The following is a 24,538-nucleotide window of genomic DNA, read 5'->3' on the forward strand; positions in this document are numbered from 1 at the left end:
TAGGGATCCAAAACTGAATGTTACCAAGCTGCCCTGGTGGCACAGAGGAATAAAGCCCTGACTATGTCACAGGCTAACCAAGAAACACAGCAACACACTCAGTGACACTCACTGGGTCCAATAAAGGCAGACAGTTCACCAGGTAACACACTGAAGACTTCTCAGTAAAATTAAATGATTTATTCTGGTACAAAATCAACAGGTCCACAGATTAAGCACTTTCATTCATCACAAGGGAACTTATTCAGAATAACTACTGTATAACAGCTCTACACATTTGTACACTCTCTGAGAGTTTAATTGATGTAATTATTCAATTAATTCATAACATTAAATAAGCACATATTTTTTAAAAAGAGGGGGGAAATTGAATATAGTGACAATTATGTATTTATAGTAGTGGATATTAAAGATCTGTTTAGTGTGATTCCGCACAACATCAGTATGTGTTGGTTTGAGGAGGTTTTGATAGATTCTGAATTCCTATCCCATTAGGAGTTTAGAATAATCATAGAAAATATGGACATAGTATTAAAAAATAACTTTTTCTAGGGAGCATATTACAGGCAAACAGACTGTGTAGCTATGGGGACATCCTACGCCCCTGCATACGCCAATATTGTTCTTTTGTATTGGAAAACGCATTTTGTTTTTAATACAAATACGTATTTAGACAACATTAGATGCTACTTCCATTTTCTGGGCGTTATTTTTATTGCTTGGAGGGGCCAATGGATAATATAGAGAACTTTATCTCTTACGTTAACTACCAGTTTTCTTTGCTTTACTCACAATGTAGGTACAGAGGACATTCATTACTTGGATGTCAAAATCAGAAAGGATAGATATAAGAACAAGTATATTTCTACCCTGTATCGCAAGGAAATTTTTTTCCAATTTATATTTACATTTCCAGAGTGGGCACCCCTTCATGCAAAAAAAGAACAAAATATAGGGGCAGATGGTGAGAGTGGCACGCATGACCACTAATATGGAGGATTTAATCAAGGAGATGAATTAAATCAAACAACTATTTATTGAGAGGGGATACCCACTGAATTTAATTAAGTAACAAAGGAGGAAATTTTGACTAATTGGGGTGAAAACTACATCCCTATCTTAGGATATAATACTGATTTGCAAGTAGTTCCACAATATGATTTTCAAATAGAACACATGGGTAGTAAGGGAGAGGTATTTATGGCTACTGAGTACCACCTAGATGCTAAGAAAGTAAAAGAAACCATTATAAAATTCTGGGAATTATTTTCCAGAATGCCTAACTATCTGGATGTGTTTGCTAGGACTTTAAAATTTGGATACAAAAGGGATGCTAACTTAGAAAAACATTTTTGAAAGTGGGATAGATCAAAAATCGAGGAAAAATAAATATGGTACAAATGTGGGGCTTGTGCCCCGTGTGTATATATAGAAAACAAGGAAGACATATGTGATGGTGACAGTTTGAGAACATTAATAGGGAAAGGATATTACAACTGTAATACAACAGAGGTTGTATACGTAGCTTATTGCACATGATGTCCATCATACTACACAGGGAAAACCGAGAGAAAGTTGAAACAACAAATATATGAGCATTCTTATGAAATTAACAAGCAAAAAGAAACAACGGCCTTATTTAAACACACCTTATCCTATAAGCAAGCTAAGTTTAAGTTTTAGGTGTTAGAAAAAGTAAACCTTCCAGAAAGGGGAGGTGACTGGGAGACTGCTCTTGAATATAAAGAATTGATGTGGCAGCTGAATTTAGATGCTGGTACCCCACCAGGTCTAAATGAATATATTTCCTTAGTTCCTGCTCTCAAAAGGAGGGCTTTGGTATTGTAGTATGGCTGATTTTACATAATTACCTCTTAAAGTACATTTGTTCTTATGCTGAGAAAGCAGTGTGTATTTTTTATATTAAGTGCAGTTTTTTAAAGAGTGCTTTTTTAATGTTAATTAAGAATTAATTAAATAATTATGTCAATTAAACTCTCAGAGAATGTATAAGTAGTTATTCTGAAGAAGTTCCCTTGTGAGGAATGAAAGTGCTTAATCTGTGGACCTGTTGATTTTGTACCAGAATAAATCATTTCATTTTACTGAGAAGTCTTCAGTGTGTTAGCTGGAACTGTCTGCCTTTAATGGTCCCAGCGAGTGTCACTGAGTGGTTGCTGTGTTTCGTGCTGTTTCATGCTGCTCATTTTCCTTTTTTTATGTTTTTTTTTTTGGGTTACATGTCACAGGCTATCAAAGTGTGATTGGTGGCTCACGTGATTGATGATGCTGACAGGAGGGATGGGAGTGCCTATCCTAGAGGGGTGAACGCAGAACTGGCTGCAAGTTGAAGAAGGCGGGCTCATTACCTGAGGGGTGTGTGTGAGTGGTTCACAAAGCTGCTGATTGGCAGTAACCTTCACCAACAAAGTGTAGAGGAGTTGCAGTTGTGTAGGAAAGTGTACTTACTCCCAGTGTGATACAGTTTGCCTGCCCAAACCAGTGAAGTGGTTAGGCCATTAAAAAGCAAACAAGTCTTCATTGCCAGGATGCTGGAGAGGATGAAAGCAACCCTCATGGCTGCCTGAATGACGTCCCCCTCCCTGATGACTCTGCAAGTAAAGCTCAAGTCAGTCAGACTAGGGAGCCTTGGTCTGCAGGCATGGGGGAAAAAGCATTAAAAAATATCTGAATATTATGCAAGTTATACATGGCTATTTCAGTACATACGTTTCACATGAATATCTCTTTGGATAATTCTAATATATTTAGCCCTGTTGGCATTCATGTTCTACAAACCCCTAAACAAACTTCATACACTTTTACCTCTTTTCATTTTGTGATTTTGTGCAGAAAGCACAGAAAACATTATAAGCATATGACAGTGTTATCTTCTGCCTTATTTTTGATATTATCAACTTCTGTCGTTCTCCAAGTATGTGCTTCATTCCTTAGTGTGAGGTATGGAATAAAATGGAGACCATTTTATAAGTCAGATATGAGGTATGTCAAGAACCCTGTTGATGAGTATGAGGCTTAGTGAGGATTACTGGTGGGGATAGACAATAGCAGGGTCCGGGCAGCTACAGACATCCCCCAGGGGCCCTTTGTTGGTCAAGCAGTATAATAATAGCATCAGATTTTGAAAAATAGCTTTTGGCTAACATGTCCTAATGCCATAATGACTGGTCTAGATGCTTACTGGTCTCATGTATACAAACCCTTTCAGAACGCTGTAGACTAAGGGAGGGCAGTACTGCTCCCAGCCAAAAAAAAAAAAAAAAAAAAAAAAGCATTCTGTAGTGGAATAAAAATGCTACACCACCTCCAAAACCTGATTAAATGCTCAGAGCATGCCAGTTCCACTGAGCATAAATCTTATAAAATGCACTAATGGAAGCTTTTGTTCTATAGTAGAGTGGCTTGAAACTGAAAAAGTCAGATGTTGCTTTTTAAAAATAAAACTTTTTCCAGTTTAATACTTCAGCATGGTTTGACAATCTTTAAAAAAACAGTCACATTTTATCAGATAACAGCAGAGTAAGAAATGCATATTTTTTTTCAGAAGGCTTTCTGTGATGTCAGTTTTTTTTTCTGTTATTTTTAATGGGGACTGTCCTGCAAAGTCTTCTGCCCATGAAGCCCAGACTTACCTCCTAATTGCTCAGAACATATGCTGAATTACTTGATTGCTTGATGTCGCTAGGGATGAATAGGGAACTGGTATAATAGAAACTAGATCTGGGGTGGGGGTGGTAATCTTCTCAGAAAGGTGTCTTTCATTTCAGGATCCCCTTTAAATAGATGTGGGGCATGCAGTGATGACTTGTGTTGAGATGTTCTGGAAGATTCCTAAATGTTTATGTGATAGTACCCCTCTTGCATCCCCCAAGCATGTTCTCCATACTGAGCACTAGCCCAACATTTTATGCATGGAATGAAGACTGTGGTCCAGTGCTCTGTCAACTCCCCTCCCCATCAAAAAAGCACTGTAGTGACCTGAGGTCATGCTACACATGGGCCACAGATATATTAAATGTTTAACTTAATAGATAAGGTGACACTACCAAACAAAAACAAAATGTCAGAGTATGTACAGAACACAGTATGTGGAACATTAAACTTCACAAATGCCCATTAGATCCTTTCCTAGTAAAAACTGTAAAACAGGTATATATTTAGTGCGTTCCATTGTTGGAGAAATGGGTGACAATGGTCACTACAGTGCTGCAGCTGTACCTCAAAGCATAGCTGAGTCAATCAAAATTATCCCCAAATGTTAATAAAAATTGTGTCCGAGTCAAGCCTCCCATAATGTCTCTATATATTTGTGTGTGGATTCCTATGCAGTAATCTTTCACAACATTCAACCACTTATGTTTGGCTCTTTAAATACTAACTTATCATTGCCACTCTAACATGCAAATAACAGTGCTCCTGGGAGCAGAGTCCCATCAGCTCCTCACAGTATATACAAACTTTGCATTCATAATTTGTTTCCCAGGAATGAAAGAAAAGTCAGTTGTCCTTCTCAGGTCACAGTTGCTTCTATTTCCTGACCACATTTCTAAGCTGGTGATATTTATAGTAGCTCCGACAACTTTATCCTTATGAACTACAGTGTCACTTTAGTCAGACTGTCAGTCATGCCTCAGCATAGGGCAGACTGTACTGCTCCTGTCTTTTTCCACAGTGTCTAGCAATTATTGCAAAGTACAATGCGATGAGTACAGCCCAGTAACAGCCATACAGAATAGCACCAGCGACAAGGAATGCCGTCTCAGTCTCTGTGAAGGGGTCCTGGGTCTGCCAGTATATGGTGTAAACCATACCACCTAGTAGAATGGCAAACCAGATTGAGACTGGGATAAGGCCAATTAGGTTTACTACAATTTTTTTACGTCCAGATGTTCCCCAACCACCCTTGTTGATGGTGACAAGGGCAAATACTTTTGCAGGCAAAAGACTGGACATGTAGAGGAGAGAGTACAATGACATGAAAATCATGATGACATTCCCACGCAGGAAGCAGGCATATGTGGCTTTCAGCATCCCAACAAGCTGCACTGTAAGCAGGAAGAGCAAGATGTTCCAGATCCTTCCTCTGTAAAACAGTTGGATGACTGTAGCTATCAAGAAAAAGGGAAAAAAGCCAGTTACTACTGACTCGTACGTCATCCAGAGGTGGTGCTTGTGGAACCATAAAGCGTTATACAGCCATTCCCGGAAATATGACTTGCTCCAGCGTGTCTGCTGATTCAGCCACCGGCAGTACCTGGTTGGTGTCTCTGTCATGCACTTTGATCGGGCGGTGTATTTGGTCCGGTAGCCCAGGCTTAGAACACGGTTGGTGAGGTGGCGGTCATCACCAAAGCTGCACTTACTACCCAGGAATGTTTGATTGTACCAGTCTTCCAGGAATTGCTGCAGAAGGCAGTTGCGATACATCCCTAGGGGTCCACTGATGCACTGGACACAGCCAAAGTAGGACTGGCAAGCTCGTTCAACATTGAAGGCCATCCAGTAACGAACACTGCTAAGGAAGGACAGCCACGAGTCGTACTTATTCAGGATCTGTGGGATTACACAAACACATCATCACCAGTTAAAACCTTGTCTCCAAAATCATTGCACAAGCTGTACTTAAACTCTCTTACTAAATCAAAGCTGCTAAAATATACCTTTGCACCTTGTGATCCAATCATCACAGATGTGTGTGCTGGCAGGTAGAGCCTAAATCATTCAGGATATCACATCATACTGATATACAAGTAATGCATGCAGTCTCAAGTTATTTCTTTTCCTAGATGATTTTTAAAGCAAATACCTTTACTGAGACATCATACAACCCCTTATCAAAAACCAAAACACCACCAACTGTAAATGCCAACCCCACCCAACAATTAAACATTTAAATAGCAATGCAAAATATAGAAAAATCTGCTAGAAAACCTAGAAGTTGTTACTATCTTTTTTACACAGTCCAACTGTTTCGAGATTTTACCCAAGAAACACAGAAGAGAAAAAAAGCAAGGAAAAAGGAGAGTCTTGGGACCATCTTCTAACCCATAACCTCAGTGGAGAGCCCTAGGACCATCTTCTAACCCATAACCTCAGTGGAGAGTCCTAGGACCATCTTCTAACCCATAACCTCAGTGGAGAGCCCTGGGACCATCTTCTAGCCCATAATCTCAGTGGAGAGCCTTGGGACCATCTTCTAACCCGTAACCTTAGTACAGGGCTTCCTGCTCTTTTATCTCTACTCTAGCCTCCCTCTACTCCACCCCTTGAACTCTAAGAAGCATAGACACATTTTACCTGGAGAGTTCCAAACCCAGGAGCTCTTTTGGACAAAATAGTACAGTTATGTACACTTACCATAAAAGTAGATGTTTGAGTGTATTCACTGCTGCAGTCCTAACCATTGGGTTATCCATGCTGTGGTAGCCCTCAGTCGGTCCGAATACCAGAGTCAAGGTTTTGTGCATCGGCTGCTGTCACTTGCTGGGTGACGTCAGGTTGTCCGAGCTATAGAGGAGAGCAGGCAACACCATTACCTCAGTTTTTCTTGCCTTAACCAACCAAGAAGTCCAATTTTAATAATTATTAGTAGTCCTGGGGTCTGAGACTCTCATAGAAATATGTGTCTCTCTAAAGACAGCAGATATCGGGGGGAAGGAGGGAGGGAAAGCATGACTGCAGCAGTGAACACACTCGAACATCTACATTTAGGGTGAGTGTACACAACTGTACTATGTTCTTCATGTTTCACTGCTGCAGTCCTAACCATTGGGAAGATTCCCAAAGCTGAGGAGAAGGGTGGAAGGATAACAGAAACTTAAGACTGGGTGAGCATGCTCTGCAGAATTGCAGAGGCAAACCTAGCCCTAGCTTTTGAGAATAGGTTCAGATGGTAATGTTTGGTGAAGGTGTGGACTGAAGTCTATGTGGCAGCTTCCAGGATATCCTTGGTGGGTACCCCTCTAAGGAATGCTGTGGAAGTAGAGGTTGCCCTAGTGGAATGGGTTCTGATGGTCCTAGGAGGTGGTTTTCCATGCAAGGAGTAGCAAAATTGGATGCAGTGTGCTATCCACTTGGAAATGGTCTGTTTGGATATTGGTTTCCCCTGTGCCCCTGTTTTAAAGCTGACCAAGAGCCGGTCAGTTTTCCCGAATGTCTTTGTACGATCCAGATAAAATCTGAGTTGCCTGTGCACATCCAAAGAATGCAGTATTCTTTCCCCCTTGATCTGAGGGTTAGAGAAGAAGGTGGGCAGGTGGATGGCCTGGTTGAAGGTAACATCCAAAGCCACCTTTGGCATGAAGGAGGGATTGGTTTTCAGGGAGACCCTGTCTGCATGGAAGATGATAAATGGCTCAATTGGCATTAAGGATTGAAGCTCTGACACTCTCCTGGTTGAAGTAATAGCCAGGAGATAGGCAGTCTTCCAAGGGAAGTACTTTAGTGCTGAGGATGATGCAGGCTCGAAGGGAGGCAGAGTAAGCTTTTCTAAAACATAGTTCAGGTCCTAGGCTGGGGTGGGCTGTCTTCTGGGATGCCTGATATTAGAGGCACCTCTAAGGAATTGTTTGATTAGAGGGTGGGAGAACAATGGCTGTTCTGTATCACAGTGTGCCGAGATGGCAGAGGCATGGATCTTTATGGAGGAGAAGGAGAGACCCTTATTAAGAAGCTCAGCAAGATAATCTAGAATAAGAGGAATGGAGGGCAGATGTATGTCTGTCCCCTTGGACTGGCTCCAGGAGCAGAATCTATTCCATTTTCCAGCATAAGATTTTCTGATGCTGGGCCTTCTCGCTTCTGTGATGATGTCAAGGGCTTGCTTGCTTAGCACAGATTCCTTGTTGATTTTGGTAGAATAAGCCATGCTGAGTGCTTGAGTGTCTGAAGGTCTGGGTGGAGCATTGTCCCCCCCCCCCCACCGGGATAGCAGGTGAGGTATCAAAGGTAGCTGCCAGGGGGACTGGTGAGATGGGCTGTGCATCAGTAGGTACCAATGTTGTCTGGGCCAGTCTGGGGCAATGAGTACTGCTCTTGGTTTTTCCTCCCTTATCTTGATTAATACTTTTGGAATGAGAGGTAGAGGTGGGACTGCGTACACAGAGGGTATTCGAAGGTAAGGTCAGGGCATCGACCTTTCAGGCCAGGTGATGGTACTCCCTGGTGCATAATTTCTGTACTTGGTGATTTAAATAAGAGGAAAAGAGGTCCACCTTGGAGGTCCCCCATGTGTGAGTAATTTGCAGAAAAATGTCTCTGTGGATTTGCCATTCATGTGGGTCCAGCAGGTTTCTGCTTAGGTGGTCTGCCAGGCTGTTGTTGATGCCTGGTAGGTATTGGGCTATAAGATGTATTCCCATGGATGAGGATGCTAGCTACAGGTTCATGGCTAGTCTGCACAGGAAGTAAGATTGAGTCCCTCCCTGTTTGTTGATGTACCACATGACTGTGGGTGTTGTCTGTTTTTATGAGAAGAACCCCTGGTTTGTGGTAGGGGTTGAAGGATGCCAGAGAGTTTTGCACTGCTATAATTTCCTTTTGGTTGATGTGCAAGGGTAGTATTTGTGCATCCCAGAGACCTTAGGCGCATCTGCCTTCTAGGTGGGCACCCCAGGCTATGTCCAAAGCATCTGTAGTTATGGTCTGGTCTGATGAACGGAGGGTAAATGAAAATCTCTTATTCAGAGCACAGGCCTTGGCCCACCAGAGGAACTTGGATCTTATGCATGGGATCACAGGTAGGGAGGTGTCCAGAGGTTGTGAGTGTTGACACCATAGGTTCTTTAGGTACCACTGAATGTTCATGTGTAGTCTGGCCAGAGGTACCAGGGCAATGCATGAGGCCATGTACCCTAGAGCTTGCAGGAAATTCCTGGCAGAAACCTGGGTTTGGGAGGCCAGAGTAGTGAAGTATTTTGGTAGGAAAGTTTGTTTTTCTGGGGACAGAAAGGCCATTTGCTGTTCTGTATTCAGTAAGGCTCCCAAAAATATGATTTTCCTGGTAGGTGTCTGTTTTGATTTCTGTTCATTGATAGTGAACCCCAGAGAGGTGAGTAGGGCTTTTACAAATGAGATGTGCTGCAGCAGCAGTTTCATGTAGTCTGCCTGGATGAGAAAGTCATCCTGGTAAGGGTAAATCTGTACATAGTTTTGCCTGCAAAAGGCAATGGCAGGAGCTAGACATTTGGCGAATACCCTGGGAGCAGTAGATAAGCCAAAGGGCATAGCAGGGAATTGAAAGTGTAGTGATCCTGCTCTGAAGCGCATGAATTTTCTGCATGATTCCCTTATTGGGATGTGCAGGTAAGCATCCTTTAGGTCTAAGGTAACCATCCAAGCTTTGTTTTGGCAGCATAAGTAGAAGCTGTTGCAAGGTAAGCATTTTGAATTTTGGGATTACCAGGAATTTATTGAGAAAGGATAGGTCCAGGATGGGATGCCAAGTCCCCTCTTTCCTGGAAACAAGGAATAGTCTGGAATAGAATCATTTTGCAACTTGTTCTGGAGGTACAGGTTCTACTGCCCCTAGGGATATTAGGTTTTGTACTTGTTTTAGTGTTTCCACCCACTGGTTTGGAGGTAGGTCTGGGTACCCTCTTGGAGGTGGTAGTTCTTGGAAATTGAATTTGTACCCCTGACCAATGATTTTTAAGACCCATTGATCTTTTGTTATAGAGTTCCAATTTTCTCTGCATAGAGATAGCCTTCCCCCTAGTCTTTGGTGTGGTGGAGGCAGGCAGAGATGGGAAAGGTAGCCATTGAGAGTGTTTTTCCATACAGGGTTGCTTTTGAACTCCCTGCTCTAGTGTTTGAGGGAGGCCACTGTTTAGTTCTTTGCTGGCCCTGAGTTTGGTGGGTCTGTCCCTATGGGTTTTGCCTTGTGCCTGCCTGTTTGGTGTAGGAAAGGACCAGTGTTTAGAGGGAAAATTTCTGATGAACCTAGGAGGTTGTACTTGAAGAAAATGTTTAACAGTCTGCATCGATTTTGCTTTGTTTTCCATCTTTTATGTACCTCTTCAGTCTTCTGTCTGAACAAGCGGTCTTTCTCAAGAGGTGAATCCACAATTTTAGCTTTGACATATCAGGGAGAGGTTGTTCCTTCAGCCATGCATGTCTTCTGATAACAGATCATGTCACTGCTGTCCTGCTAGAAGCTTCTAGGGCATCAATTCCACAGTGCAAGGAGTGCCTTGCCACCTGAGATGAAGAGTGCAGTAATTCTGCTATCTTTTTATTGTTGGCAAAATCTGGTAAAGCAGAAATGTTCTGCTTCAAAAGTTCCAAAGTGTGCTGTTGATATTTTAACATATGGAACACTATAGCTGAAGTTGCAGAGGTATATATTTTTTTTACCCCATCTGTCCAGGGCCCTGGATTCTTTGTCTGAGGGAGGAGGATTCTTTGTAGAGGTAGCCTTAACTCCCTTAGGTCCCTGAGTAATCACTTCTGCATCTGCTATAGGATTTCTGTAGAGGAATTTATGTGAGTCAGGTACCCTGTAGTACCTGTCAGGTTTTCTGGGGGCAGGTGGAAAGGTGTCAGGGGTAAGGCTGGATTATTGGTAAACATCATCTACCACCTTCAAGATGGGTGGGATGGCCAGAGGCCCATGCTGGGGTAGGGCCAGAAACTCTTAGTCTTTTCTTGGATTGAGGGAAAACCTTTGATTCCCATTGGAAGTGTTCCCTGAGGGTGTGGAGGGTTTCCCCAAAGGAAAAGTCCTCCGGAGGTGATGCAGAAGGAGTAGATTCTTCTGCATCTGAGTCTTCATAGGCAGTAAGAGGATTTTCTTCTTCAAAAACAGAGGAATCAGATCCCTCTGAGTCTAAATCCAATTGGATGTCTGGAGAAGGTTCCCTTCTCCTTTTGGCTGGAGTGGCCTGATTACCCCAGATGAAAGTGATGAGATCCTTCACCATTTTAAACATTCTAGTTTGAGGAGGGGGAAAGTGATGAGATCCTTCGCCATTTTAAACATTCTAGTTTGAGGAGGGGGAGTAGTAGTGGAATGGAGACTTTTTGCTGTTTTCTTTGGAGTAGCTCTAAGTTTGGCCTGAAGAGTATCCCTCGGTGCTGTTGGTGCGTTAGTCGGAAGAGAGGGTGAAGGCTTTGAAGTGAATTCCGAAGTGCAAGTGGCATCCTCAGAAGCTGGTGCCTGCTTAGCAGCTCTGGACCCAATCGAGGCAGAGACAGCTGAAGGCTTATTAGACGATGCAGACTTCTGCAGCATACAGGACTCCAAAAGGGTCTCAGTAGAGGCCTGTGAAGTAATCGAGTTGGGCATCAGGGGCTGCGAAAGCGCCTCACTGAATTCTGAAGAACTGACGACCCTTTTTGCAGTGATGTCGTCAGAAGACTTGGCCTTATGTGGTCTGTCTCTATCCTTATCTTTATGTTTTTTCAGAAGATCTGCAGTTTGCTGACTGACAGATGCCATATAGGTAATCAGAGACAGAAGATGAAAATAATTGGCTACAAACAGAGCTCTATGATGAATAGTTCTAGCGTTAAAGGGGGCACAGAACTGACAGTGGGGTACGTCGTGATCAGGGCCTAAGCAAGTGATGCAGTAAGAATGGAAGTCTCAGTGTGGTATTTGCTTTCCACAGGCAAGACAGTTATTGACTTTTTTGGACATTGGTTAGTGCAAGAAAAAGGAAGGATCCCCAACGGGGTACTTAGCTTTAGACGTTTTCAGCTGAAGTTCAAAATCTGGAAACTGTTCTGAATTGCTTCTGCTATTGGCTCCATGGCAAGAAAGACTGAGGTAATGGTGTCTCCTGTTCTCCTTTATAGCTTGGATGACCTGATGTCACCCAGCAAATGACAGCAGCCGACGCACAAAACCTTGACTCTGGTATTCGGACCGACTAAGGGCTACCAAAGCATGGATAACCCAATGGTTAGGACTGCAGCAGTGAAACACGAAGAACATCTTATAGTTATCTACCAGCCCATTCATGGAACAAACTTCCCATGTCTCTACAAAAATTATACCAGACACTTGACTTAAGAAAGCTCTAAAACACTATCGTAATACTGCCTAGACCTGTCCATGTAAATATCCTACATGAATCTCTCTACCTTCTTCCTTTAACCCTTCTCTCTTTAATGTGCTCTCAAAGCTGTCTCACTTCTCATTTATCTGACTGTCTCCTTATCCCTGCACTCTCAGCACTGCCTTCCTACTCACCGAATTCTAACCTTCTCTCAACTTGCTATTCTATTCCCCTCACTAGCTATCTAACGTTCCTATACTTTCTCTATTTTCTCCTAGCTACCTACCATTAAAACGTATTCCTGTGTAATTTCCCACTTCTAGAATTTACTCCCTCTAACTGGCTACCAACAGATTCCTTCCTTCCACACTATAAAACATTTACTGCCCGTATCTACTCCTAGTTCCTCTAACTTCTCCAAAATCACTGTAACTTAAATGTGTGTAATTCCTATTTTTGCTGTTTAATCTCCAATTATTAATGTCTTCAACTTTTTATCTGTGATCCTTTTTGTTCTGTGAATATTTTGTGATTATTCTGCTTTAGAGTGTTACACGAACTATTAACATTGTTTGACAGTCTGTTCTAGGATAAACATTTTTTTTTCTTTTTTTGATGGTTTAAGTATTTATGTATGCGACTATCATTACTCTCTTCTAGTTATCTTTAGATATAACATGTTTGTTATTCATGTATGCCGTTATCATTACGGTCTTCTACTGATGTTTAGATATAACATGTTTGTTACTCATGTATGCTGCTATCATTACTCCCTTCTACTTATGTTTAGATACAACATGTTTGTTATTCATGTATGCCGTTATCATTACTCTCTTCTACTCATGTTTAGATATAACATGTTTGTTACTCATGTATGCTGCTATCATTACTCCCTTCTACTTATGTTTAGATATAACATGTTTGTTACTCATGTATGCTGCTATCATTACTCCCTTCTACTTATGTTTAGATATAACATGTTTGTTACTCATGTATGCCGCTATCATTACTCCCTTCTATTTATGTTTAGATATAACATGTTTGTTACTCATGTATGCCACTATTATTACTCTCTTCTACTTATGTTGAGATATAACATGTTTGTTACTCATGTATGCTGCTATCATTACTCTCTTCTACTTATGTTTAGATATAACATGTTTGTTACTCATGTATGCTGCTACCATTACTCCCTTCTACTTATGTTTAGATATAAGATGTTTGTTACTCATGTATGCCACTATTATTACTCTCTTCTACTTATGTTTAGATATAACATGTTTGTTACTCATGTATGCCGCTATTATTACTCTCTTCTAGTTATGTTTAGATATAACACGTTTGTTACTCATGTATGCTGCTATTATTACTCTCTTCTAGTTATGTTTAGATATAACACGTTTGTTACTCATGTATGCTGCTATTATTACTCCCTTCTACTTATGTTTAGATATAACATGTTTGTTACTCATGTATGCCATTATCATTACTGTCTTCTACTGATGTTTAGATATAACATGTTTGTTACTCATGTATGCTGCTATCATTACTCCCTTCTACTTATGTTTAGATATAACATGTTTGTTACTCATGTACGCTGCTATCATTGCTCCCTTCTACTTATGTTTAGATATAACATGTTTGTTACTCATGTATGCTGCTGTCATTACTCCCTTCTACTTATGTTTAGATAGAACATGTTTGTTACTCATGTATGCCACTATTATTACTCTCTTCTACTTATGTTTATATATAACACGTTTGTTACTCATGTATGCCACTATTATTACTGTCTTCTAGTTATGTTTAGATATAACACGTTTGTTACTCATGTATGCTGCTATTATTACTCTCTTCTAGTTATGTTTAGATATAACACATTTGTTATTCATGTATGCTGCTATTATTACTCTCTTCTAGTTATGTTTAGATATAACACGTTTGTTACTCATGTATGGTGCTATTATTACTCTCTTCTAGTTATATTTAGATATAACATGTTTGTTACTCATGTATGCTGCTATCATTACTCCCTTCTACTTATGTTTAGATATAACATGTTTGTTACTCATGTATGCTGCTATCATTACTCCCTTCTAATTATGTTTAGATATAACATGTTTGTTACTCATGTATGCTGCTATCATTACTCCCTTCTACTTATGTTTAGATATAACATGTTTGTTACTCATGTATGCTGCTATCATTACTCCCTTCTATTTATGTTTAGATATAACATGTTTGTTACTCATGTATGCCACTATTATTACTCTCTTCTAGTTATGTTTAGATATAACATGTTTGTTACTCATGTATGCTGCTATTATTACTCTCTTCTACTCATGTTTAGATATAACATGTGTGTTACTCATGTATGCCATTATCATTACTGTCTTCTACTGATGTTTAGATATAACATGTTTGTTACTCATGTATGCTGCTATTATGACTCTTCTACTCATGTTTAGATATAACACGTTTGTTACTCATGTATGCTGCTATTATGACTCTCTTCTACTCATGTTTAGATATAACATGTTTGCTATTCATGTATGCCGCTATCATTACTCCCTTCTACTTATGTTTAGATATAACATGTTTTTATTCATGTATGCCACTATCATTACTCCCTTCTACTTATGTTTAGATATAACATGTTTGTTATTCATGTATGCCGCTATCATTACTCCCTTCTACTCATGTTTAAATATAACATGTTTGTTACTCATGTATGCTGCTATCATTACTCCCTTCTACTTATGTTTAGATATAACATGTTTGTTACTCATGTATGCCACTATTATTACTCTCTTCTACTTATGTTTAGATATAACACGTTTGTTACTCATGTATGCTGCTATTATTACTCTCTTCTAGTTATGTTTAGATATAACACGTTTGTTACTCATGTATGCTGCTATTATTACTCTCTTCTAGTTATGTTTAGATATAACACGTTTGTTACTCATGTATGCTGCTATTATTACTCTCTTCTAGTTATGTTTAGATATAACACGTTAGTTACTCATGTATGGTGCTATTATTACTCTCCTCTAGTTATATTTAGATATAACATGTTTGTTACTCATGTATGCTGCTATCATTACTCCCTTCTACTTATGTTTAGATATAACATGTTTGTTACTCATGTATGCTGCTATCATTACTCCCTTCTACTTATGTTTAGATATAACATGTTTGTTACTCATGTATGCCACTATTAATACTCTCTTCTAGTTATGTTTAGATATAACACGTTTGTTACTCATGTATGCTGCTATTATTACTCTCTTCTACTCATGTTTAGATATAACATGTTTGTTACTCATGTATGCTGCTATCATTACTCCCTTCTACTTATGTTTAGATATAACATGTTTGTTACTCATGTATGCCATTATCATTACTGTCTTCTACTGATGTTTAGATATAACATGTTTGTTACTCATGTATGCTGCTATTATTACTCTCTTCTAGTTATGTTTAGATATAACATGTTTGTTACTCATGTATGCTGCTATCATTACTCCCTTCTACTTATGTTTAGATATAACATGTTTGTTACTCATGTATGCTGCTATCATTACTCCCTTCTACTTATGTTTAGATATAACATGTTTGTTACTCATGTATGCTGCTATCATTACTCCCTTCTATTTATGTTTAGATATAACATGTTTGTTACTCATGTATGCCACTATTATTACTCTCTTCTACTTATATTTAGATATAACACATTTGTTACTCATGTATGCTGCTATTATTACTCTCTTCTAGTTATGTTTAGATATAACACATTTGTTACTCATGTATGCTGCTATTATGACTCTCTTCTACTCATGTTTAGATATAACACGTTTGTTACTCATGTATGCTGCTATTATGACTCTTCTACTCATGTTTAGATATAACACGTTTGCTACTCATGTATGCTGCTATTATGACTCTCTTCTACTCATGTTTAGATATAACATGTTTGCTATTCATGTATGCCGCTATCATTACTCCCTTCTACTTATGTTTAGATATAACATGTTTTTATTCATGTATGCCACTATCATTACTCCCTTCTACTTATGTTTAGATATAACATGTTTGTTATTCATGTATGCCGCTATCATTACTCCCTTCTACTCATGTTTAAATATAACATGTTTGTTACTCATGTATGCTGCTATCATTACTCCCTTCTACTCATGTTTAGATATAACATGTTTGTTATTCATGTATGCCGCTATCATTACTCCCTTCTACTCATGTTTAGATATAACACGTTATTCGTGTATGCCGCTATCATTGCTCCCTTCTACTCATGTTTAGATATAACACGTTATTCGTGTATGCCGCTATCAGTACTCCCTTCTACTCATGTTTAGATATAACACGTTATTCGTGTATGCCGCTATCAGTACTCCCTTCTACTCATGTTTAGATATAACACGTTATTCGTGTATGCTACTGTCATTATTCACTTCTACTAATATTTTTGATATAACTTGTTATATTGTGTAGCTTTTCTTCTTGGGCCTCCACTGAAAAAGGGCTTTAGCTCAGTTGGAATGTACCAGTTAACAAATATCAGATAAATAAATAAAAATAAAAATGTAACATTTCAGAAGACTTTATCTGATGGAAAGTAATCTACAGACATCATATGACAACACTTAATCTTTTTTAGGCAGTTTATCCATAAAGGCGTCTAGTGACATATCTTTAAAATTCTATGAAGATTCCTCGTGCTTGGTGGATACTGACTTTTGTTTTTAGTTATAACTTTGGGCACCTGTAGGAGGACATAAAAGAAGTACAACTCATCCTGAGTGCATTCTTTTCCACAGCCCATTCTTGGCACATTGCATGGGACAGGTCTTGTTTGTTGTCCTTAATACCTGCCTGTCTGATTCAGATTACATGAGCATCAGCAGCATTATGTTTCTTTGGTCAGCACGCCTTCCAGTGGCTTAATAAATGACCAGTCCCTTCTACATACTTCAATAGTCTGTTTGGCCAGCTAACATGCAGAGCGTGAGCTTGGCATCTTCCAATTCCTTCCTTCATGAGGAATCAAACCCTGCACTTGCATTTGGAACAATAGTCAGAAATGCACCTTGTTTTCAGGATTTTAGACCTCTTATATACCATGTTGTCTATTCTGTGGCTGATCTAATCTATTGTTTGAATTGTCTACATCAGAAGCTGTCAATGTTATAGACTGGAGTATCTTTTAGCATCACAGTCAGTCTCTCTTCATTGCCCATGCCCTAGTTTTCTGGCACAAATTACTTGCACATATAGTTTGTACTTCCTTTGCTGCTGTTATATAGATTTTACCTTCTGACAATAGGTTGAGTCTGTTATGAAATGTAACCCTTGCAGTGCCTGCAGAACCCAGTCCAGTATATCTTCAAAGCCAAGGAAGTTATCATCCCTGTCTGCTCCTCCTTCATTAGACCAATAAAGTACAATTCAAGGAAGTTATCATCCCTGTCTGCTCCTCCTTCATCAGACCAATAAAGTACAATTCAAGGAAGTTATCGTCCCTGTCTGCTCCTCCTTCATCAGACCGATAAAGTACAATTCAAGGAAGTTATCGTCCCTGTCTGCTCCTCCTTCATCAGACCGATAAAGTACAATTCAAGGAAGTTATCGTCCCTGTCTGCTCCTCCTTCATCAGACCGATAAAGTACAATTCAAGGAAGTTATCGTCCCTGTCTGCTCCTCCTTCATCAGACCGATAAAGTACAATTCAAGGAAGTTATCGTCCCTGTCTGCTCCTCCTTCATCAGACCGATAAAGTACAATTCAAGGAAGTGATCGTCCCTGTCTGCTCCTCCTTCATCAGACCGACAAAGTACAATTCAAGGAAGTGATCGTCCCTGTCTGCTCCTCCTTCATCAGACCGATAAAGTACAATTCAAGGAAGTGATCGTCCCTGTCTGCTCCTCCTTCATCAGACCGATAAAGTACAATTCAAGGAAGTGATCGTCCCTGTCTGCTCCTCCTTCATCAGACCGATAAAGTACAATTCAAGGAAGTGATCGTCCCTGTCTGCTCCTCCTTCATCAGACCGATAAAGTACAATTCAAGGAAGTGATCGTCCCTGTCTGCTCCTCCTTCATCAGACCGATAAAGTACAATTCAAGGAAGTGATCGTCCCTGTCTGCTCCTCCTTCATCAGACCGATAAAGTACAATTCAAGGAAGTGATCGTACCTGTCTGCTCCTCCTTCATCAGACCGATAAAGTACAATTCAAGGAAGTGATCGTCCCTGTCTGCTCCTCCTTCATCAGACCGATAAAGTACAATTCAAGGAAGTGATCGTCCCTGTCTGCTCCTCCTTCATCAGACCGATAAAGTACAATTCAAGGAAGTGATCGTCCCTGTCTGCTCCTCCTTCATCAGACCGATAAAGTACAATTCAAGGAAGTGATCGTCCCTGTCTGCTCCTCCTTCATCAGACCGATAAAGTACAATTCAAGGAAGTGATCGTCCCTGTCTGCTCCTCCTTCATCAGACCGATAAAGTACAATTCAAGGAAGTGATCGTCCCTGTCTGCTCCTCCTTCATCAGACCGATAAAGTACAATTCAAGGAAGTGATCGTCCCTGTCTGCTCCTCCTTCATCAGACCGATAAAGTACAATTCAAGGAAGTGATCGTCCCTGTCTGCTCCTCCTTCATCAGACCGATAAAGTACAATTCAAGGAAGTGATCGTCCCTGTCTGCTCCTCCTTCATCAGACCGATAAAGTACAATTCAAGGAAGTGATCGTCCCTGTCTGCTCCTCCTTCATCAGACCGATAAAGTACAATTCAAGGAAGTGATCGTCCCTGCCTGCTCCTCCTTCATCAGACCGATAAAGTACAATTCAAGGAAGTGATCGTCCCTGCCTGCTCCTCCTTCATCAGACCGATAAAGTACAATTCAAGGAAGTGATCGTCCCCGTCTGCTCCTCCTTCATCAGACCGATAAAGTACAATTCAAGGAAGTGATCGTCCCCGTCTGCTCCTCCTTCATCAGACCGATAAAGTACAATTCAAGGAAGTGATCGTCCCTGTCTGCTCCTCCTTCATCAGACCGATAAAGTACAATTCAAGGAAGTGATCGTCCCTGTCTGCTCCTCCTTCATCAGACCGATAAAGTACAATTCAAGGAAGTTATCCTCCCTGTCTGCTCCTCCTTCATCAGACCAATAAAGTACAATTCAAGGAAGTTATCCTCACTGTCTGCTCCTCCTTCATCAGACCAATAAAGTACAATTCAAGGAAGTTATCCTCCCTGTCTGCTCCTCCTTCATCAGACCAATAAAGTACAATTCAAGGAAGTTATCATCCTTGTCTGCGCCTCCTTCATTAGACAAATAAAGTACAATTCAAGGAAGTTATCCTCCCTGTCTGCTCCTCCTTCATCAGACCAATAAAGTACAATTCAAGGAAGTTATCCTCCCTGTCTGCTCCTCCTTCATTAGACCAATAAAGTACAATTCAAGGAAGTTATCGTCCCTGTCTGCTCCTCCTTCATCAGACCAATAAAGTACAATTCAAGGAAGTTATCATCCCTGTCTGCTCCTCCTTCATTAGACCAATAAAGTACATTTCAAGGAAGTTATCCTCCCTGTCTGCTCCTCCTTCATTAGACCAATAAAGTACAATTCAAGGAAGTTATCATCCCTGTCTGCTCCTCCTTCATTAGACCAATAAAGTACAATTCAAGGAAGTTATCGTCCCTGTCTGCTCCTCCTTCATCAGACCAATAAAGTACAATTCAAGGAAGTTATCCTCCCTGTCTGCTCCTCCTTCATCAGACCAATAAAGTACAATTCTCCTTATCTAAGCACAAGACTCAGCCTGGGACACCTCAATACTTCCTCACCAAGACAATCATATGCATGTCTTGACTGACATATATTAATTGCCTCAAAGTGCTGCCTCTCTTTTCAATTTCCTGCTCATCCAGAAAACAAATAACATCGTAAAAACTGATTCAAGAAATCTAAACTTCCACTGAAATATGAAAAGGACCTGCTGATAAGACAGTTATCTCTCCCCGAAGTTTTATGGAACAGACTTCCCTTGGATGTAAAGCAAAGTAGACCCCTGACCTCTTTAAGATTAACCTGGAAAAATGGATGGGGAATTCTAAATACACTGTGGGTCTGGCTTCACAAGCCTTCATTGATAGTCTGCCTTTCAAGCCCTTATCGAAGTAAATTGTAACAGGGCATTAATTCATGTCTGTGGGTATTTACAATTTGGGATCTTGACCTATGAGCATGCTGCCTACAGAATTTATCATTCACTTGATTTAGCAGATTGAATCCTGTCTGAAGCACAGCTGTGTTCATACAGCCCACACTTACTGTCCATATATCTGCTGAAAATTGGTATTTTAACAGTATAAATAACTGCAGCAAATGGCCCAAATCATTTGCAGTGCTTCACTCCTAGAAGAAGCTTACATTTCACTGTGCAACAGGCAGACTTCACAATAATTGTATTTTATGCAGTTATTCTTTAGTTTTATGAGAATTGTATTTGCATAAGTCTAAATGTCAGATGCTGGTTGTTTATTTGACATTTGTTGACCGGGATAGTCCAACTGAGCTTGCACCCCTTTTCAGTGGAGTCCTGGGGAGAAAAGCTCCACAGTACAAATTATACAGGTAACGAAATTCACAGTACAAATCATGCAAGTAAAAAATGAACAGAAGTAAAGTAAAATATAATAAACACAATAAAAAGTATATTCAGAAAAAGGTTAAAACAGATGACCAATTGCAGTACAAGTAAGAGATCACAGCAAATGAGGCATTTCAAATAAGTAGTATGTATTGAGGTGGTAGCTAAGAAACAAAGTGGCAAAAATGCAGAAGAATTGTTACTGGTGGACTAGTACGGCAATCATAGCAGTTTGACGAGTTACAGTGTGAAGGAAAATAACAGAGAAGGGTAGAAGAAAGGAAATTAGTGTCAGATTACTGTGGGCAGGAATTTGGAGGGGTATGGAGAGCAGTATTAGATTATAGTTGTAATACAGAGGAGGTTAGGATAGATGGCATAATTGTGGGAAAGGAAAAAGTAGGAAGGAAAGTGAGGGAGACGACTAAAGGAGGAAAGAGGGAAGGGAAGTGGGTGAGAAGACTAAAGGAGGAAAGAGGGAAGGGAAGTGGGGAGAAGACTAAAGGAGGAAAGAGGGAAGGGAAGTGGGGAGAAGACTAAGGGAGGAAAGAGGGAAGGGAAGTGGGGGAGAAGACTAAAGGAGGAAAGAGGGAAGGGAAGATTTAAGTGGGGCGATTGCAATGACATCTCCAGGTGCTGTATAGGTAAGTTCTGAGAGTTGTCTTGAATCCATGAACATGGGTAATGTTTCTGAGGGCCGTGGGAAGCTTATTCCATGATAGAGTAGGAATGTAGCTGTAGAGGTTTTGTCCACATGATTTTTTAGGTTTGTGAATTTGTAAGAGACATTGGTCTGAGCTTCTGAGGAAGCATAGTAGGATACAGAGGGAGACAAAAGAAAATACGCTAGGGCAGGAAGAGGGCTTGTTTAGGATAGTGTGGATGATGAGATGTTGAGTAAAGGAGAGTTGGTTAGGAAACTCTAACCAGCTGAGCATTTGGAGAGCAAGACAGTGGTGTACTTTTGGTGGCAGTTTAGCTGCAAATCTGGCTACTCTGTTGTATGTGGTTTCTAGTTTGGACAGTAGAGAGGACTGTAGGTTAGTAAGGATTTGAGAGTTGTAGAAGAGGGTAGGGCGAAGATAAGCCTGTGCAAGTGAGATTCTGGATTTGTGGGTAAGGAACCTTTTGTTTCTATAAAGTAGGCTGAGTTGGTGGGTTTACTTTACACAGTGGTGTACATGGAAGTCAAATGTAAGTTGGTTGTCAATGATTACTCCAAGGAGCTTTTTGTGGGGTTCAGATGAGATTGTGATGGTGTTAAGGGAAGAGATGGTAAAAGAGGATTTAAATGGTGGAGAGATTTGGGTAGGAATAGGAAGAGTTTTGTCTTTAGGGTTTACTATGAGTAGGTTGTTAGTAAGCCATGTTTCAGTGAGTTTAAAAGAAGTTTGAGTTAGGGTGAGCAGGTCAGAGGGGTTGTCAGCAATGGTGATGATAGTGGAGTCATCTGCTTACTGTATGAGGGATGACAGGATGTGCGAAGTTGGTTAGTAAAGATGTTAAAGAGAAAGCGGCCTAGAACTGAGCCTTGTGGGATGCCCATTTTTATGAGGAGAAAGGGAGATAGAGCAGTGAGCCATTTGATGGATTGTTGTCTGTTAGTGAGGTAGCTGGTAAACCAGGAGATAATTTTAGGGGAGAGGTTTAGTTGAGAAAGTTTGGAGAGGAGGATGGGGTGGGAGACCGTGTCAAAAGCTCTGGAGAGGTTTAAGAATAGGCAGGACACTAGTTTATTATTGTCTCTGGCTAGGGAGATGGAGTTAGCCAAGGAAATGAGAGCTGTAGTGGGGCTGTGGTGGGGGTTGAAGCCATGCTGGGTAGGGGTGACAAGGTTTTCTTGAGTGAGATAAGACAGGACTTGTTTATGCACATTATGCTTGAGAATTTTATAGAGGGGAGAGAGTATGGCAATTGGGTGATAATTACAGAGTTATACAGAGTTTCCATCTTTTTGGATAGGTATGATGTGGAATTTCGTCCAGAGAGTTGGGACAGTGGATTCATAGACTGAGTGGTTAATGAGGATGGAGACTGGGTATGCTATGGAGTTAGCATCAGCCTTTAGGAAGAGAGATGGCACAGTTTTCAGCTGATGGGAAACATGGTTTAAGTTTGAGCAGAAGATTTTGAATGTAGCTAGTAGGGATGGGATTTAGTGAGAATAGGTAGTTTTGTAGTGGGGGTGGTAGGAGGTGAGGGACTGGTTGGGTTGGAAGTTGCATAAGTTTGCTTATGGTATCAATAAAGCAGGTATTGAAGACAGAGACAGTTTCTTGGGGTGAATTATTAGGGCAGGGTTTGGTGATGAGGAGTTTCTGCGGTGGAGAATTTGATTGTTAGTATTAGAGAATTTTGGGGGGATTTCTAGGTTGTGTAGTTAGGGGTGTGATGTAGAAGTTTTTTTATTGATGTTTATGTGATTTTTGGCCAGGTTATAGAGTTCCCTATATTTTTCGAAGTGTGTGTGTGTGATTTTGTCTTTATTTAGAGTTTCCATGCAGACTCTCTGTTTTGGATGAGAGACAAGGTTGACTTGGTGAGCTAAGGCGAGCAACGTTATTTGACCCTAACAGTTTTGGGAGGGGCTAGTGAGTTTAGTGTGTTTAGGAAGTTGGCGTTCAATTGAAGAATGTTTTTTGTCAAGAGAGAGGTGAGAGAGGAAGGACCAGTCAGTTGTGGAGAGATAGTTGTTGAAAGTCTCAGGGTTGAAAGTGGTTAGTTTACGGCATTGCTTGAATTTATGAGGTCTAGTGAGGTGGGGTGAGAATCTTTAGACACATGTAGGGGAGTGATCACTAATTGAGTCGGGCATATATTCTGGGTGGTGGTAGAGGTTAGAATGGGAGACAAGAATCTGGTCAAAGATAGAACTGTTGTTTGTGGGTTTGTGAAGAAAAGTGGGAGAAGAGATAAGTTGGGTACAGCCATATAGGTGTATGCTGGTGGTAGAGGAGTTAGAGGTGAGGGTAAGCCAACTGATATTAACATCACCTAGTATGATAGTTTCATTAAGTATACTGTCAGACATCCAGTGAACAATCTATACTAGTAAGGGTAGGTTATCTCCAGGGGGTATATAGATAGCAAGTATTGTTAGGGTTTTGTGGTTGTTTAGTTTGCAACTAGCAATGCTAAGTTCAGCTGGGTGAAAAGAGTGAGGTGGGCTGGTTAGTGGGGATAAGGTTAGCAGGTCTGAGTACATAATGGCTACACCTCCACATTTTTAATGTGTTCTATCAAGGTGTAACATGATGTAGCCAAGGGGAAACATTCATTGTCTGTGTTATGTGGTTTGAGCCATATTTCAGAGAGATTATATTAGGGGAGTACTGGGCTATCCAAGAGTGAAATTCAGTTGTATTGTTAAGAATACTGTGGATGTTGATCAAGTAAAAGGAGAGATGTTTGAGAGTAGGGTTTGGTACTTGCAGGAGTGTGTGAGTTCTGTTGGTGGGTGTAGATGAGTTGTTGTGTGGGCATGGGTTGGGGTGAATGTCACCTGAGAGTCAAAGGGTGTTTCAGAGATGGAGTAGAAGTGATATAGTGGGGTTAGGTGGGAGACATTTCAGTTTGTTTTTATGATGTGGAAAGGTATTTGGAAGGAATATGATTTTGGGGAGTGTGTATTCAGTGCAAGAGAAGAGAGTGGATGATATGGGAAAGGAGTAGTGCCTAATGGAGTTTGTAGTATAGGAGGATGTAGTGGGTTGGGATGTAGGTTAAATTGAGTGTGATAGGAGGGGTAGGATCTGATTGGCTGAGGTTAAGGGATGTGGAAGTGTAGAGGGGGTGGGGTAAAAGATGGTTAGTTATCAAGTATAAAGTTAATTGATTTCAGA

General features: G+C 40.5%; 1 protein-coding gene across 1 annotated transcript in view; it reads right to left on the bottom strand.

Annotated features, from left to right (window-relative positions):
* Positions 1-443: 443 nt before the first annotated feature.
* The window catches only part of HAS3 (hyaluronan synthase 3), a 252,371-nt gene continuing 228,276 nt past the window's right edge, over positions 444-24,538 (bottom strand). Inside the window, exon 4 of the mRNA XM_044082026.1 lies at positions 444-5,574. Coding sequence (XP_043937961.1) covers positions 4,645-5,574 — 930 coding nt within the window. The 3' untranslated portion in view covers positions 444-4,644. The remainder of the gene's footprint in view (positions 5,575-24,538) is intronic.

The sequence above is a fragment of the Protopterus annectens genome, chromosome 8.part1, assembly GCF_019279795.1.
Source record: "Protopterus annectens isolate FY-2018-M chromosome 8.part1, PAN1.0, whole genome shotgun sequence".
Taxonomy (NCBI): domain Eukaryota; kingdom Metazoa; phylum Chordata; order Ceratodontiformes; family Protopteridae; genus Protopterus; species Protopterus annectens.